The 19,657-nt window shown below is 40.9% G+C and overlaps 1 protein-coding gene across 3 annotated transcripts in view; it reads right to left on the minus strand.

Moving 5' to 3' along the window:
- Positions 1-19,657, minus strand: part of ENTREP2 (endosomal transmembrane epsin interactor 2) — a 260,590-nt gene that overhangs the window by 47,323 nt on the left and 193,610 nt on the right. For all 3 annotated transcript variants that reach the window (XM_074317911.2, XM_074317912.2, XM_074317910.2), the window contains one exon: positions 14,583-14,693. In XM_074317911.2, the coding sequence (XP_074174012.2) occupies positions 14,583-14,693 (111 nt within the window). The remainder of the gene's footprint in view (positions 1-14,582; positions 14,694-19,657) is intronic.

A 19,657-nucleotide genomic window follows, 5' to 3' on the forward strand; every position in this document is an offset into this window, starting at 1 on the left:
GAAAACACTACTACAGCACTAGACCCCTCGAGGACCCTGAACGAATTATGATCTATCTGTTCATCAATTTCCGAGGTGTGAAAATATAAAATAAGGGGGGTAAATCAGACAAGAACTAAGGGAGGAAGGACTTGGGGCAGGGCTCCCCACTGGTCAGCCTGGGCCCAGGGGACAGTGACTATTTTTACTTTTTTTTTATCTTGGGGTGAAATGGGGGGACTTGATATAAAAATCTCAGTTCTTAGCTCTTCTTGAAAAGTTTCCAGTTCCAGGCTCACTAGGCCTCCGCTGGGAGCTGCTCCCTCCAGACAAGGCCTCGGGTCCCTGGCCGGAGTCAGTTTGCATCTGGCTTCGGCCCCACCTTCGCAGCCTGGGGGCTTCCATTTTCCCCTCCCCCTGATTTCCCCCTTCCACCACAGGACTCCTGTCATTTCCGTCCCCACCCTTTTTTCCTCTAAGCCTTTCCTGACGTGCTAACGGGGTCCTGGAGGAAGCAGACACAAGCGCTTCGGCTAAATCAACACCATCAGGGTGGTTACCAACACCCTGGGAAAGAGCTGCTCTCAAGCTCATTTTCCTTTCTGGAGACCACACTTCTAGCAGATAGCGAAGGCCTGCTGAATACAATGCTGGCCCAGGAGGTGGAGGGAACAGAGGGTCACCTGAGAGGCTGGTCCTGGAGCACCTGGACCTGTGGTCCTTCCCCAGCCTGCGCAGGGGGAGGCCTCATCCCTCCACTGGACATCTCAGCAGGATGAGGACAGGCCTCCGGAGAGGGCACAGCGGTCAGAGGACCCGGCAGGTGGAGGAGTCCCAAAGAGGATCAGGTGAAGTCGGAAGCTGTCTATTCGGGTTTCCTCCCTGCTCTGTCCCCAGACACAGGCAGCCCCAGCCCTAGGCTCAGAGGAACGGAGTCCAGCCCAAGTGGGAAAACCCTACACGCGCTGCCATTTGGGGGCCTCCTGAGGAGGAGGAGATGGTATGTCAGAACCCACATGTTGGGATAGACGATGGTTAACCTTCAAGTTCCTGGTATGTTTCTGGGAGCAATTGTGGGGGGCGGGGGGAAATCAGTTCCACCCGCAGGTTTTCCAGGTCTATGTAGGGCAAAGTGGGACTGTCACGTAACAGGCATTAGGAATCAACACTCGAATGGCGGCTTTGGCCATGAAATCTGTTCACCGATGATAATGGCAAATTCACACGAAGATGAATGCAAACAGAAGGGGGTTGCCACAAAGGGGGAAATTCTGTGTAATCACAACAAACCACAGAAAGCAGACAAATACTAAATTTGCTGTGAAGCCAACAGAGGTCAAGACTATCCTTGAGCCATGATGAAGAGAGGAAAAGCTACGTGTCTCGGCATCAGTGGGGCTGGGAAGGAGATGAGATGATGGGTGACAAGACGCCCAGAGGGGCTGTGGACCTTCCGCCGTGTTTTCCTTCATCTCTAAAACCAGGCATTTCCCCAGCAGTCCAGCCTGAGGCCGTGTCCTCTCGTAATTTATTATTCATCGCGATGAGGATACATCAGGTTGCCCTGGTTACTGTGGGGCTCTTCGGAGGGCTGTGGCTACATAATTGGTGTTGGCTTGGTTACTGGATGCTTTCAATTTTGAGATCAGAGTACTGGCAATAAATGCAGCTATGAGCCTCAAGGAGAAATTCTAACAGGCTTTGGAAAGAAAAAGAGATTGTCACAAAAACCTGTACATGAATGTTCACAGCAGCTTATGCACGATAACCAAACACCGGTTAGCCCAGAGGTCCTTCGTCCAGCATATGGTGAAACCACCGTACGTGAGCCCCATGGAACACACCCAGCCATGTAGGGCAATGCACTACTGATACCCACACAACCTGGACGACTCTCCACGGCGTAAGGCCAATTCCCAATGGTTCCGTACTGTATTATTCCACTTATATAACATCTTGGAAATGACCAAATGTTAGGAATGGTGGACAGATTAGTGGTTGCCAGGAGTCAAGGATGGGGCAGGAGGGCAGTGGGTGTGGTAATAAAAAGACCCACATGAGGGATCCCTGCCATGTTGAAATAGTTAAGTACTTTGACTTTGGTGGTAAATACCTGGGCCTACAAAGGTGACAAAATTGCACAAAACTCAGTGCGCACACTCGCACACCCATACAGGCAAATGAATACAAGTAAAAATGGGCAATCGGAATCAGATGGGTTGATTGTATCGACATCAAAATGATGGCTGCGATATTGTTACCGCTGGGGGAAGCTGGGCAAAGTGCAGTAGCTCTCTCTCTCTCTATTATTTCTTACAACTTCATATGAACTTACAAATTTCTCAGGAAAAATTTCAATTTCAACTTGACTGGCCACAGGGTGCCCAGATTAAACACTGTTTCTGGGAGTTTCTGGGTGAGCTGAGCATTTGAATCGGTGGCCCCAGTAACGTAGATTTCCCTCCCCAGTGTGTGGGCATCGCCCAGCCCACTGAGGGCCTGCACAGAACAACAGGCAGAAGAAGGAGGAATCTGCACGTTTATTTCCTGCCTCACTGTTGACCTGGGGCATCTCATCTCATCTTCTGCCCTTGGACTGCACAGCGACGAGACGTAGGCTCCCCTGGTTCTCAGGCCTTCAGACTCGACTGAATTAAACCACCATCTCTCCCGGGTCCCCAGCTTACAGACGGCAGATTATATATATAGCTCACCTACCAGGAAGCACGCGTCACTCCAGGAGGCACACATAGAGGAGAGGCTGAGATAAAGCTCTCTAATCGGAAATACAAAGACCTGGAAGAAAAAGGTGGCGACCTGCCATCAGAAAGCCTCCCCAAGTGTCAGGTCTCCTGAGGCCACCCTTTTGCCCTGTTCTGGGCCGGGGGTGGGGTGGGGGGTCAGGTACATAGAAAGCCTGGCGAGAGACTAGAGCGAGGTCCAATTAGAGGGCAGATCACAGGCCCAGCAGAATTAGGGACAGCCAGGCTTTGCAGCTGGCAAGGACATGCCACACCGTCCCTGCAGTGTGATGCATCTCATTAGAAAGGATTTAGGGTCAGAAAAACACAGGTGTGGTCACAGCCCTTTGTTGTGACATAACATCCATGGTTTAGCGTCCTTGAGAAATCTCTATACAGGAGAATTGTCTCCATGTAGTCAAAGATTTACTTTGACCAAAAATACATAAGATATATGCTTTACCTCTACTGTCCACTGCTTCTCGTGCTGTCCTTCTCTTTCAGTTGTTTCTCAAGTTCAAGTGCTATGTAAAACAGAAATGCAGTGATTTCCTAGGGGTTAAGAGCACAGGTTGACATTTGTGCCAGCGCCTGCTAACTCCAGGACTTGGTAAAAGCTACTTTATGCTCAAGGTCTCGATTTCCTTACCTGTAAAATGGGGATAAAAATAGTACCTGTCTCCTATTTATAGTTGTCAGGAGAAAAGGAATGAAGGTATGTAAGGTGCTGAGAGGTGCCTGGCACACAGTAGGTGCTCAGTGAAGCTCACCCCCATCACATATCATCATCACACAGCAGTCGCTATTAGTGTTGTATAAACACATGAAAGAGCACATTTCAATCTTCGTCTGTACATATATACTGACTTAAATATATACATACTTTTTATGAAAATTTCCATCTAAATGTCTGTTTCCTGCCAATAACAAGGAGGACACACATGTGAATTCACTCCATAGGACAGTGACGGAGTTGTACTTGTTTTCTTTATACTTATTACCCGGCCATTTTCCAGTTTACCAAAAACAAGGACAGGAAGGCACGTGCACTGTAGCCATGCCTGCGATAGGAGATAATGGGGACGGTCTCACCGCCTGTCAGGTACAAAGGTCCGGGTGGGGGCAGGGAAGGGCACAGGGCTGCCTTTGGAAGAAGGAGGGCCTCCCAATGGAACAGGCCCCAGCAATGTCGAAAATAATATCATTGAGCAGTGAAAACGTCCCAGACGAAAGTACACCGTATAAGCTTGTTTAAAAATAAAACTACGTTTGTGCATGTACCTACATACATACTTGTACCAAACGGCCTGAACCATCGCGGCAGGGAGCAGGAGGCGGAGCGAGAGACAATTTCAGTTTATCCCAATTTATGTACGGCTCGCCTCCTTTACGGCGAGGCTCTATCAATATTTTATCTCCTATTAAAATGGAAAACGGCATCTTTTACTTTAAGACAAAATAATGTATTATGCTGATCTGCGTTTGAAATCAGTCTGTTACGCTTTCCTTTAAAACCACAGAAAAGTGTGAAACTAAGTCTAAAAGTTTTGCACGATACATGGAAAGAATTAGGTCATAAAGAGGATTTTTAAACACATGCCTGACGCGCTAATATTTCATTGTACAGCAGACTCATAGGAAGCAAAACATGAGGAGGCATCTGAAAACCAATAATGCTTTTTCTTGTAATTCATCTAAAACAGCATGTTACTAAAAATCCCCAAACGCTTTTTTCCTCCTGGGCTGGTCGGAAAAGCACAGTGGGGATGGCCTCGCCATTCACTCCCGCGCACTGGCGCAGGAATGGTCCCAGGCCCTGGATGCGTGACAAGGCACCACGCAGACGCGCGGCCTTTCCCCTCGCGCAGCTTTGCCAAGTAGGGAATGATGGGGCAGTGCCACTACTTGGAGCCAAACAGAGAATGCCAAGAGAAAGAGCAGCAGAAGTGGGGACGCCTCTCGGATCCGGTGATCCGGTCACGCCCGGTGATCCGGTCACGCCCTTCCACGCGCAGTTGCCACCAATCCTGGAATCGGGGCGTGAGAAGGCACCACGCGCAGGCCGGCGCGCACAGGCCTCAGGGCGTAGAGCAGCCCGAGTAAAACAGAGCCTGGGTTCTAATGGCTGCAGAGCCGGGGTGGGTCCTCCCCAGCCAGGGGCACCACGGGAAGCCGGGGGGAGAGGCGAGGGGCAGCACTGCAAGCCTGGCGGGTAGGCTGGGAGGAGTGGGTGCAGAGAGGGGAAGGAGCGCCGCAGGAAGACGGCGCGGGCGCGGGAGGTCGCAGTGGGGCGCCCAGGGAAAGCCGGGGAAGTGGGCAGGGGTGGGGGCCACGGGGCCTGCGGAGCTGGCAAGTAGGAGCCACCAGATCAAAGGGGGGACTCACACAGGCCACAAGGAGGAGGGCACAGCCTTCCATGTGCGACCGGAAGCACTGGACTGGATTTATATTCGAAGAACCTCTCTCTCTATGGACACAGATATAGACACACCAAAATGTGAGTGAATTTTGAATCCAACAAAGAGAAAATACACACACACACACACACACACACACACACACACACACACAAGCCCACAAAACACATCCCCAAACTATGCCTGTAGCAAATTACTTAATTTTTTTTAACAGATTGTAAGAAGTAGGAATTAGAGGCCACATGCTCTCATACAATAAAAGGAGAAATTAATTATAAAGGGATAGCAAAAAACAGTCTAGTCACTGAGGAAGTTCATGACATCAGTGCAAGGAATGCTTAGATTAAAAAGCAAATCAAAAGTGAAATTACAAACTATTTAGAATGAACTCAATAAAAGCCCTATCAGTCATACCCTCAGGAAAACTTATACCACAGTATGACTGTCACGCAACTCTGACAGGCAGAAAAGAAACAAAATGTTCCTTGAGAAAGAAGAAGGGATCTAGAAAATAAAGCATAGTCAAGGAAGCAACTCAAAAAAAGAGTAATCATGATAAGGAAAACAGGTGGTTAGTAACAGATCAACTTTAAATCAAAGGAGAGAACAACATTTAACATTAAAAATTAGAGAAGCCCAAGTAATCAATTAAAAGGCTTTTAAAATTACAACGGTTTTATTGAGCTATAACTCACAAACCATAAAGTGCACCTATTTGGAGTGTATGGTTCAGTGGTGTTTAGTATTTTGACAGTAGTATGCAGCTACACTCAAGCTTAGGTCATTTTCCACACCCCCAAAAAGAAATCTCATACCGTTTCCTCATAGGAAAAAAGTTAAAAGCAGCCAAATCAACACCCCCCCCCCCAAATGCAACAAACCCTGAGAATTACTAGGTTATTTAAACTGTATACCAAATGCTTCCAAGTTCATTCTGTACAATAAGCCACATTCTGATATCCAAGCTGGAGAATGACAGAGCCAAAAGGTAAACTGTAGGGCAATCTCATGTATGAACTTAGATGCAAACTTCTTAAGTAAAATACTACAATGCGAATGCAATATAATACGTCTGCCTGACGTGCCCCCAGACCGAGGAGGGCCTGTTTCTGTAATGTGAAGTCAGCTCAGCCTTGAGAAATCTATCCATGCAAATCACTACATGAATAAACTAAAGGAGGAAAGCTGTGTGATCACCTTCACAGGTGTGGCAAAGGGGATGCTCAAATTTATATGCATTCTTGACTTAAAAACAAAAAGTCTTAGCAAGCCAGGCTAGAAGGGAACGCCGTAAGTTAATGAGCCACCTCTTGGCAGCTGAAGTTGACAGTAAACATTACGTTCAGTGGTGACCCATCAGGTCCACCCTGTTCTGTTTGTTTGTTTTGCTTCCTCCATCCTAGATGTGGAGATGAAGACTGAGACCCCCACCACTCGCACAGGGTTGAGGGAGACCCCATGGGGAGCTTGGGCTTCCACCCTCGCCCTGCAGGAAGGAGGTGCCCGTCCGCCTCCCAGGTCAGGTGGTGCCAGGACACCCAGTGGAGACTCAGGACCGAGCACTGCCCACCTGCCCATTGGTAATGAGGCCACCTAGCCACCCCGTGCCAGTACCAGCCACTTAGGGAGCAGCCATGAGGCCCCCCACCCTTCCCAGCCAGGGAGGGACTGGGAGGAGCTGGAACTCCCACCCTACCGAGGGCCTCAGGGTAGGCAGAGAATTCTGACGTGACACCAAAAGTATGATCCATACAACCATGAACTGATAAACAGACTTCACCACATTTGAAAACTTTTGCCCGGCCAAAGATTCCATTAAGAGGATGAAAAAACAAACTACAGACTGGGATAAATATTTTCAAACCACTACTCCACAAAAGGACGAGTATCTAGACTATAAAGAACTCTCAAAACTCAACAGTGAGTGAGTGAGAGAAAGGAAGAAAGAAAATGGGCAAAAGACGTGAACAGACATTTCACCAGAGAGGACACACATGAAAAGATGTCCAACATTATTAGCCAGCAAGGAAACACAAATGACAGAACCACGCTAGGACATCAGTCCATGCTTGAAAATGGCTAAAGTAAAAAAAAAAAAAAAAAAAGTCACGACACCAAACGCTGACGAGGGTGTGGAGAAGCTGGGTCTCTTGTCCTTTGCTGGTGGGAATGTACAACGATATGGAAAAGCGGGAAAACAGTTTGGCAGCGCCTCAAAAAACTACACACGCACTACCACGCATCCCAGCCACGGACATTCATCTCAAAGGAATGAGAATTTATGTTCACACAAAATCCTGGACAGGAAGGTTCATGGCAGCTTTATTTGTAATTGTCAGAAAGTGGAATTTGTCCAGATGTCCTTCCAGAGGTGAATGCTTAAACAGACTATGATACGAACACTGCTCCATGGAGAAATGGGAAGAAACTCTGGGGATGGGCAACAACCTGGATGCATGTCCAGAGAACAAGCTGAGTGAAAGGAGCCGATTTCAAAAGGTTACATATTATGTGATTCCACTTACATAACATTTTGGAAATTAAAAAAACAAAATCACAGAAATGGAGTGTTCTTGGTGGACTAGTGGTTGTGGCGGGGGGGAAGGAGGGAGCGGGGTAGAGAGGAAATGAGTGCGGCTGTGAAAAAAGCAACATCAGGGACGTTCATGGTGGCAGAAGTGTTCTGTGTCTGGAGTGTATTAATGTCAATATCCGAGGATGACACTGGACTAGTTTTGCAAGATGTTACCATGGGGTGGGGGCAACTGGGTAAAGCCACATAGATCACCCTGTACTATTTCTTGTAACTGTGAATCTACAATTCTCTCAAAATGAAAATTTTAATTAAAAAATCAATAGCTTAACTATATTATAGCAGCAACCAATTATAGAATGTAATGAAGAAAAATATCATTGATATTTGCATCAAAAACGGCCTACAAGCTGGAATAAAGTTAGTACAAAGTATTTAAGCACTTTATGAAAAAGAGCTGGGAGAGAGACTTCCCTCAAGGGCATGACAGATCTGAAAACAGAAGAGATATAATCTGGTCCCAAATAAAAAGACTTAATAATATATAGATCTAGGTTCTTTCCCAACTTACCTACACATTCAGTTCTGCTTCTATTAAAAATAGCTCAACTGATGAGCAGTTTAATTTTTCATCCTTCCGACTGGCAAACATTTTCAATACTGGTAATATCTCTGGACTCCAGGGGGAAATGTACGTGAGTACAACCCTTTCTGGAAGGCAATATCTGTCCAAAAATTTAATGCATTTACTCTTTTTGCCATCAATTCAACTTTTAGACAGGACCCTACATGAATACACACAGACGTGTCTGCACATTGATGTCTGAGACAATTAGCTCAGCGGCATTAGTGACAGGAGCAGAGAGACACCACTTCCGTGCCCTACAGCTGGGGACCTGGTAAATAATGTGTACAACTCACATCCATAGAATATAATGCAGGAGTTAAAGGGATGGACTAGAGCTGAGGCTCTTTCTCTATTTTGCATATAGAAGTTTCCAGAAGGGTACGCTGACAAGGGGACGTAAAGAGGACTTTTTACGGGTCAATATTTTTTGGAATTTTACAATGGATGCATTTGTTTGGTACTTTAAATTTTCAGATAAATAAAACATAAATTTCTGGTGAAACTTTTCAAGAAAGGAAGAGAAATATAAAGCAGTATGAATATAAATAAAAGAAAGAAGAACCTAATGTTACTATAAACATTTTTAAGATAATTTAATACATTACTTCATATTTTAAAATGTGGAAAGGCCAAGACTACAGCGATAAAATGTTAGCAATCTATGTATACATATTATCAAGTGATTCAAAATTTGAAAAAGTAGAAAAAAATCTGGAAGAAGAGAAAATTATGCCTAGTAATTATTTTGTAAAATAGTGCTAGGTCCAGAGAATTATACATGGAATACCAATATCCATCAAGGAACAGAAAATTCCTTAGATTGAAGTTTCTCAGCCAATTTTTATGACATTACTATAATCATGAAACAATATGGAAGGGTAGGAGCAAAATGAAAACTACAAATTAACTGCCTGCATGAATAGAGATGAAACATCATAAACAAAATATTAGCAGGTAAATATCAGCAGACTCTGTTACTTACCCATTTGTGAGTAAATGTTTGTTATTTCTAAAAAAAAAAAAAAAAAGGAAAGAAAGAAAACTGGGGAAGAATGAGAGTGGCAATAGAAGCAAATTCCATTACTGAAGAGTTCAGATCTTCTTGGCCACTGTTCTCCAGGAAATCATACATACAGGATATTCATATACTTATATACCAGAATTACAGATTGGACTTTATTGTCCTGTAATATAAAAAACCCCATGTTCTTTACAGTTTCAAACAACTTCAAAACTGAACTGTGGTTTCCCACTCGATTTATCTCCAAAATACAGCAGAACCGCAAGAAAGGCCTTCCATAGTGGGCTTGAATAAGAAAATCGCTATGGGGGCAGCCAGATGGCTCAGTTGGTTAGAGCATGAGCTCACAACAACAGGGTTGCTGGTTCGATTCCCACATGGGCCAGTGAGCTGCGCCCTCCACAACTAGATTGAAAACCATGACTTGATTTGGAGCTGATGGGTCCTGGAAAAAAAACACACTATTCCCCAATATTCCCCACTAAAAAATTTAAGAAAAGAAAAGAAAACCGCTATGGACCAATTCAGCAGGTTATCTATGGAGATTTTTGGTTGAAAAGATAGCTCTTAACTTCCCAGGTGTGAGACACCATCTTGCTGTTGTGAATCCAAGACACACATGAATCTCTAAACAGGAAGTGGGAATACAGTTCGACTGATATTATTTAATATGTACTGTGTGCAAGTCACAATAGGTATTTTAATGAGCAAAAGGAGCCTGTTTCTATGGTAACTGTCACTCAGAGATATGTTGACTGAGGAAAATATGGAATCTACCAAAACATCTATGGTATGTGTTTCAGGAATCTATATTTTCAAAAGGTAAAAAGATGATCAGAAAGGAAATCCCAGACTATTCAAAAATAATTTAAAATGTTATATTCTTATTAAAAAATAATCTAAAATGTTATATTCTTTCCTTTTGGGGGGCACATAGAAAATTCATTTTCATGACCTATTTCCATTTCCCTAATTGTATGTCTATCATGATTTTTATCTTTAAACTTTTTTGTCATTTTCTCCATTTTTAAAAATGAATTTCTTCATAGAACTTAAAGATCACATAAAATTAGAGTTTTATGCTATGTGAAATTAAGCCCAAGACAAGTTCACTTCATTTTCACTGAGAAGATATACATTTAATAGTTTCTTATATGAAAAATAATTTTAAGACTATGGAGATTTCATTCCAGTTATGTTCCTTGTGACTTATTCCTGAGAATCTATTAATATAATCTATCATGCTAGTGGATCAAAGTAAAAAATACCAGAGGTGCCAAAAAAATGTATGCAAGTGGACACTTCGGTTAACATTGCTCAAACTGTAGTCCGCCGTCATCAGAAGTGCCTGGAGGCTGATGGGAACCACTTTGAGCACCTCTTGTAATTGCAGAAGTCAAACGTGACTCATATCCATCTTTTGTTATCAGTATATATTGAGTATTACAATTTTAATACAGTTTTCCTTTCTGAAAATGTGTACTGATTTTTTGGCACCCTCTGTATATAACCTTAACAGATGTCAGAAAGAACGTTGATAAAATTTAACCTCCATTTTATTTTTTAAAAGACTATTAGTAAAATAGAAATGAAACTTTATTACCTTAACATTATAAAAATAGCTATCTGAAACCATCTCTCAGGATCATGCTCAAATCATTTAAATTCAAATCTAATTAAATTCAGGAAAAAAGTGGATGATAACACACCATTAATAGCCAATGTTATTTTGATAGTTTTAGTCAAAGTAACTAGACAGGACATCAAAACAAGATGCACAAATACTGGAAAGCAGGAGACAATATAATTATTTCTTTTGACAAACTACGGGATCAAAGATTCAACTGTACATTCAATGGCATGTACAGTTACATGTAAATAATAAAAAAATCCCTGAAAGTCTTCCATTCCACTAGTAGCCTCTTACAATATAAAATAATAATTTAAAAAATGTACTTTACAAGACTAGCAACATCTCTAACTTATCCTTCATTAAGTAGTGGTTAAATAATAATCATCCATCCATCCATCCATCCATCCATCCATCCATCCATCCATCCATCTTCCTTCCTTTTTTCGATCCTTCCTTCCCTCCCTCCCTCCTTCCCTCCCTCCCTCCCTCCCTCCCTCCCCCCTCCCTCCCTCCCTCCCTCCCTCCCTCCCTCCCTCCCTCCCTCCCTCTGTCATCTATCCAGTGGAATCCTCTGCTGCTCTCTGTTTACCAGCTGGGAAAATCTCCAAGTGCTGACGTGCAAATGGCACTAAGTACATGGTTAGCTGACAAAAGCAATGGGAATACTGGTAGGTAAACTCCTCATGTGTGTAAAAATGATCATACACATAATATGCATAGAAAATGTCTGGCGACCAAAAACTTTCTGAAAGAGGGTGCTACGGATATGGAATAGAAAAGAGATCTCCTTTATACGGATGCAGAGAGAATGAATTAATATTTAATTATGCAGAGGAAAAAGGCACAGACACAGATATGGGTGCGTACTAGCTACACTGAAGAGAAACAAAAACTGTACCAAGGAATTCACAAAAATAATCTGGATAAACCAAAGTTTGCTGAATGGAAAAACATGGCATTAGCAGCGTGTCAATTCAAGGTAATCTTTACTTTTAATGTGATCCCAATTCAAATCTCAAAACAATTCCTTTTGAGTCTTGAACAAAAAATTAAAAAACTCATCTGCAAGACTAAACTTTTAAGAACAGGCAAGAACAATTTTCAGAAGCAGATTAAAGTCTGGGATGGGGTGACGGGATAGAACTTGCCCTACCAGTTATAAAAATACAGTAGAGAGTTTTACAGTAAATACATATTCCAGTATTGTTCTGGAATATGAAGAAACAGACATAGGACTGGGACAGAATGAAAAGTCCAGAAATAGACAAATAGACGTAAGTATCTGTGTGTGTGTGTGTGTCCACACAGATATAATGCAGTTAGATACTGGCTGGTTTTTGAGCACCCAGCGTACATTTTCTGCCTCCCCCTCTTCCCAATCCTTCCTAATAGCACCTCACTTTGTTTTTAGGAATTACCTCTCAGATCCCATTGGTGGATCAGTGAAGCACATTCTTTCTTGCCCCAACCAATCAAAATGCTCCCTCCCTGGATTCTGAATGGAGCAAATGGACAGCGGTTAAGAACCACCGGGATTGTTCATTCCCATAGATCTGTACCCTGGTGAGTTCAGGGTTCCCACTGCAGCACCCCCTCTAGGTCAGGTCTCGCACCCACAGAAGCCTCTTTGGAACCAATCAGTTTCCATGCTTGATCTCTAGCCCCCACCATCCTTCCAGTAAATGGCCTTTGGCTTTGTCAGTCTTTGTAGCTTGCCACCAAAGGACTCTTAATGATTCAGGTGGCATTTCAAATCATCAGAGGAATACTGAGTTACTCAGGAAATAGTTTTAGGAAAACTAGCTAGCTACCCATTTGGGGGAAAAGAGTTAAATTTATCAAGTAAATTCCAGAATATTAAAGAGTTAACTATAAAGAATAAAAGCACACCATAACCAAGGAAAATTATTGGGGTCAATGAAGTTAGAAGGAGAAGGTCTTTTGTATTGGTTCCAAGATTGAGAGACCACAAAGGAAAACATCCGTAGATTTGAATACACAAAAATTAAATTTTTTTCTATGTCAAAAAGTAAAATTAAAAGGCAAGTAGCAATCTAGGAAACATATTTGACCAGTGTAAGCTGCAGGACTCAAAAACCATAATATATAAAGACCTCTTGCAAATCAATAAGGTAAATCTCAAAATGGGTAAAGGTCCCAGTCAATTCACAGAAGAAAAAAGTATAAATGGTGAATTTATATGTATATATAATAAATATAAAATTGCATACATATTGTATTTATATAAATTGCTCCTTTCCTATTCTTTCATGCAGCATACAACATAGGGAAAGGGTGTTAAAGTAAGACCAGGAGGAGTCAGCCTTTCCAGACCGAGCACTAGGTTTCTTTTGGGTCTGAACCTTCAGGCACTGTTGCTTCTCGTCACCCCCATGGCTCTGTCTCCCACTCACAGGGCCTTGCACTGGAAATTGAGGGTCAGGGAAAAACTGGCCAACAACCCCATGTAAGTTGCCAGATTTTACCATATTCATAGCACCCAGTATTTAGGAATTAAGAAGCTGACCAAGTTATGGGTAGAAGTTGGCAGGTCACCCTTTCTGACGGAGATGGGGAGCAGGCGTGACTTCTCAATAGCCATGGGGATCCCTGCACCACACCGAGGGTACTCTGTGGACGTCGTATGGGATGAAATCTGATCAGTGTAGGCCAGGCCACACAGAGCAGAAAATGACAAGATTAAGCTCTCACAGCTAGTTTTTGGAGCTCAGTGGGTGTTTCAGCATGAAAACGGGGCCAGCCGACCCTATACCTGCTGACCTTGCTAGGGATGGAATGGAGAGAGTAGCAGCTGCCCTTCTGAACCCACACAGCACGGCCATGAGAAACGCGGGCCTGGCCATGCTCTAGAAAAGTTTCAGCTAATTCAGTGTGGTCCCTGACCGCTCAGAACTGATAGCCACAGGCTGGACAAGGTCACGGCGGTGGTAGAGGAGGGCACGGCTTTACAAGGTACGCCCTGTGCAGTCTCCAAGCTACAGAAACCAACGCCAGCGCGCCCATACCCAGCAGCACGGTCATAGCAGGAGCCCAACTACACACACCCTTACTGAATGTGATGGGACACTCTGACTTCTGCTCCAGCCAGAGGCATGTATTACGGTACCAGCAGCGACGTTATGATATGGAATGATGGTTCCATCCAACAAACCATTTCTGGATACCCTACGATGTATGTAGCGCACGGTCTACTATTTTCCTAGATCTAAAAGCTACTTACTTCTCTTTTCTAATTGAAAAATGAGAACAAAATTGTTTTGATGCACTCACTAGCAACCTTGCACGTATCTTGGCACTCAAAATCGACTTGTACGATTGATTTTTTAAAATTCAGTGGGGAGAAAAATCAATGCGACAAATGCTAAAAAATAGCACAGTTACTAAAGACATTCATTCTAAGACAACACTAAACACCGTGTAACTGATTTATGAGCAGCATAAGTGTTAATGTGGGAGAATCTTTAGAAATGAATCAATTTAACTTTAACCCCTGAAACCTTGAAACGTCGGAAGAGGTCCAAGGATACAATAAACATTACTTTTTACATTACTTCTGTGCAAAGTCAAAGCCTCCGACCTTTACCAGAAGGTCTGCGCGTCATTACTCACCAGCTGACAACCTTCCAGGCCGCTGACTAGCTGAGCGTTCTGACAGGAAAGAATTGAACCAGCCAAATTCAGCATCACGCACACTGCAGAGAGCAGCATGAAAAACGTTATCTGGAAACAAACCAAACAAAAAATGGATTATTCGCTTGGAGAGGCTCGAAGGAAAACTGATTTGGCTGTGCAAAAGCTCTCGGTTGATCACATAATCCCATCAGTAACATGTATGTGTTTTAAACTGTTATTTCTCGAAATTTCTAATTCATATTCCCTTAAATCAAACGGAGAAGGTAAACTCTCTGAAAAGCAACAGCCAGTGACTAAGCATGATTTTATTTGAAATATATCGTAAAATATTTTAGAAGCTCAACCCGAAAATCCCATATATTAGTCTCAAAATAGTTTTATATAGTCTTAAAAATAACAAGTTAGGAATCACTAAAAATCACATAAAAGAAGTTTATTAGAAAGCCTTTAAGTTTATTTCTTTTAATTTTTTTATGGAAAATCTCACACATATGCAAAACCAGAGAAAGTAGTGTAATGAAGCCTCATGTACCCATCACCTACTCAACAATGATCAACTCAGGGTCAGTTGTGTTTCATTTACGTTCTCTTTCTTCCAGATTATTTCGCAGCCAATATCAGACATCGTATGATTTCATTCATAAATCTTCAAGTGTGTATTGCTAAAATAACAACTCGTTTCAAATACATAACCAAAATGATCACCTTTATAATCACCTTTATAATAATTAATAATTCATCAATAGCAAATATTCAGAGTTCACCTTTCCTTAATTGTCTCAATTTTTTTTAATACTCTAAAGCAGCTTACACAGGAGACAAAGGAGTTCCATACAGTGCAAGTCGTTATGAATCTTTGATAGTTTGAAATTTATGGATTCTGCCCTCCATTGTTTTTCTTCCTTGAAATTTGTTGAAGAAACCAGTTCATTTGTCATATAGTTTCCTACAGCCTAAACTTTGCTCCTATCACTTAACGCAAGTCCATCCTCTGTATTTCTTGTAATCTGGTGGTTAGACCCGAGGTTTGGTCAGTCTAACAGAAGGTAAATAATGTCTCTCTTTCTAGTATGGTAGCAGCCATTTTTGATAATTGTTGACACCCATTAATTTTTTAGGGCTTCCAAAATAGTACTAGTCTAACTTCATCATTTCGTCTTTTTTGACTCCCAGGTATCAGTATACAGACAGAGACGTTCCCCTCATCAACGGTTTTGTTACCCTCAGGTACAGTTCATATAGAAAAAGCAGGAGATATGTTTGGTTCTTTGTTAATTTTCCAGATTTCAAAATAATGAGTAGAAATGGTTCTAGAGTTCCAAAACAAACTTAGGCCTACAGGGTAAGTTAATACTGTTGCTTCATCTGTGTAAATAATCAGGCTGAATCCTATGAAACAAAACTTTTCTGTGATCGATAATATAATCCTTAAGATTAATACGATCAAGAATGGGGAGAGGGTCATGAAAACTTGTTCAAGACTTTGAAATGGGCCCCCCAAAAAATTTCACTGGAGGTCCTCTTTAGTGCACTCTTCTGAGTTATTTGTGCCTCTCATTGTCTTTGGGCTATTTTATTACTCTGTAAGTGGTAGAATACACATAGTAATGCAAATGATTTTTCACAATAGAAAAATAAATGGATTTTGTCTGGTGGAATGCTATGATGAGCACATGGATGCTGAACTCATTACATCTATTTGTAAATTTATTTCACATTCCTGATTACTTATGTGTGCAGTGTTTGAATTCTCCTTTGAATTGGTTGTAACATCTTATTGGTTACCTCATTAAATGAGTTAAATATTATCTTTGACACATGTTTATTAAAAAATAATTAGTTGGGTCTCTAGAATCCTCCAAAGGTAACTAATGAGGTATTGTTTGTTTGGGTGTGTGTGTATTTGTATGATTCAGTCATTATGAAGCATAAACTTAAACACATTTGATATGTTTCAATCACTGGTCATTAGCAAGAGCCAATTCAAGTTGACACAACTCTAGTAGACTTTGAAAGCTTTCTTACTTTCTAGTATGAGAAGATAGTCCAGCATCATCGTACACTCTTCTCACCCCCAACCTGGAATCAGCCATTTCTTCAAGCACTGGTTCCTTTCAATGAGAATGGCTTTTATATACCACAATTTTCATGCTAGAGGTACTCTAGCTACGTGTATGGTCATTGTTTTAAATATTTTCAGTTGTTAGATATAACATACCATGAGTTCATACTGATGTCTTGAATTCAAATTCAAAACTACAGGTTTTCTACTTAATCACATCAATCTTCTATCTCTATCTCCTTTCAACCATGCCCCAAACCTTATTTCTCATTATCATATTCTGTTTGATTTAATTTCATGATACCCACACAACAGTCTCAAAATAACAATGCTAATACTACCACCAAAAACATGGTTATTGAAAAGTTTAAGATTTTCGTATTTCTTTTTATCCTTAAGAGTATATTCTGCCAAAAATAAGTAGTCAAATTATGGTGTTTTAGAGTCACCATGGTTCCTTTATGAGTGGTTATGCTACTGACCGGGAATCCAGGCTCATTTGTTCCATTTTTTATTGTTAGGGATGGATTTTTTAAATGTACTTTCATTTTGTAATTATATAAAAGTATTCTCAAGTCAAATCCGTAAGTTTCAAGTAAGTCTTGCTTTAATTTATCGCCTCCATTCTATTCCCTACCTTCTCCCTAGCATCCATTCAGGTGCTTATTGGCCATTTGCATATCTTCTTTGGAGAAACTTCTATTTATTCAGATCCTTTGCCCAATTTTTAATTGGGTTATTTAGGGATTTTTGTTGTTAATAATTATTGAGTTCTGGGAGTTCTTTATGTAGTCTGAATACTAATCCTATACATTTTGGATATTAATCCTATCAGATATATGATTTTTTTCAAATATTTCCTCCCATTCTGTGGGTTGCCTTTTTACTCTGTTGACTGTGCCCTTTGATGCACAGAAATTTTACATTTAGATCCAAGTTCAATTTATCTATTTTTTCTTTTGTTGCCGGTGCTTTTGGTACGATTGCCGAGAAATCATTACCAAAGCCAATGGTGTGAAGTTTTCCCTCTGTTTTCGTCTAAGAGTTTTACATTTTTAGTGCTTATGTTTAGGTCTTTGATCCATTTGGGATTAGTTTTTGTATGTGGTATAAGGTGGGGTCTAATTTCACTTTTTTGCATTTGGATATCCAGTTCCCCACCACCATTTGTTGAGAAGACTTTTTCTTATTGATTGGTCTTGGCACACTTGTCAGAAATCATTTGACCATATATGTGCGAGGGTTTATTTCTTGGCTTTCTATTCTGTTCCATTGGTCTACGTCTGCTTTACGCCAGTGCCACACTGTTCTCATTACCATCACTTTATAGTAAGTTTTGAAATCAGCAAACGTGAGTCCTCCCAATTTTGTCCTTTTTAAAGAATGTTTTGGCTATTTGGGGAAACTGTAAAGATGTTAATAAAATTCTAAATTGACTTTAAGGCAAAAAGCATTATTAATGATAAAGAGGGTAATTATATGAAAAAACAATTCATCAGGAAGATATGCTAATGCTAAAGCTGTTTAGTCCTTGCAAATATAGCCATATATGAATTTTATAAAATTATGATGGGAGGTGTTTATCATTGTTCAAAAATTGATTTATTAGACAGGAAAAATTGTAAGAATATATAATATTTGAACACAATAAGCTTTATAATAAGCATACTATAAACACATATAAAATTCACTTTTTTTTTAAGGACACTTGGAATATATAAAATATTGATCATGTTAGGTCACAGAGCACAGGTTAATATTTTAAATTTGATTTTATATGGACCATTTTATCTCATTCAAAGTAATTTTAAAAAATCAGAGAACAACAAAAAAGGACTTCAAAATCCAAATATTTGAAAAATTTTAAAATCATTCATTTATAATTATAACTAAAAGATAAATCATAACAGATATTAGAAAATATTCAGAACTGAATATCACAAATATACTACACATTAGAACTTCTGGAATGTGAGTAAAGTTGTAAATAAAAGGAAATATATTGCCTCAAATGAATTAGAATTAAAAATCAATAATTCTTCTACTCAAGAAGAAAAAGGACCACTGAATAAACCCAAGGAAAGAAAATAGAACGTAATAACATTTAAAAACAAAGCAGTAAATAAGAGCAATAAAACAAGTTTCTTAAAAATACTTTACACTAAATAAAACTCTGGGCAAAACTGGCTCTGGGGGGGAGAGTAAAAGGCAAAAATACTGAAAATGAAAAAGCAGATATAAATGAAGATGTAATAAAATTATTTTTAAATCAAAGGAGAACACTAAGAAAACAATTTTATGTTACTGCATCAGAAAGCAGATGAAAACACTTTCTAGAAAATACAAGTGATCAAAACTAATTTGAAAAGAAGAGAAAACCTGGACATATTGTTAATGAAACAAAATCAGAGGTTAAAAGCTCCCCACCAAAAACACCAGGCCGAGAGCCTTTTTCACAGGTCAATTTTTTCCCAAACCTTCAAAAATATTTAATCCTTATTTAAAGGGCAAAACATAAACTCCCCAACTCATTTATAACACTATAGTGTTTTCTATTTCCTGAACAAGGCAGTCTAAAGGCATTAAGTAGAACAGAGCAAGACGTGTGTGGGGTGAGGGAGACAGATAGGCAAGGGCCCGGGTGGGGTATTGGACCCCAAGCACCATGCTGAGGGTGTATGCCCAGACGGGCAACTCTGTGGGATGTCAGCTCCGCAGTGGGAAGCAAAGGGCATCCCTGTGTGGGAGGGTGTGGCAGCCAGGATAGGAGACTGGTTATTTACAGGGGATTGATCAAATAAAAAAATATTATAAGGATAACAGGGGCTGAGCTTCTAATTGTGGCAGAAGATGGTACAGATACAGAAAGGGAGTAAAGTAGAAGAAACACTGGTGTTAGAATGAGACTGATGCTATTAATGTAGCCTCATAGTTTCCGTGGATGATAGACAAACATTCCCTAACCTTGTCACCTAGTAGGCTAGAAGCA

The sequence above is a fragment of the Rhinolophus sinicus genome, chromosome 13 (assembly GCF_057876585.1).
Source record: "Rhinolophus sinicus isolate RSI-liver-muscle chromosome 13, RSI-T2T, whole genome shotgun sequence".
In the NCBI taxonomy this organism is placed as follows: Eukaryota; Metazoa; Chordata; class Mammalia; order Chiroptera; family Rhinolophidae; genus Rhinolophus; species Rhinolophus sinicus.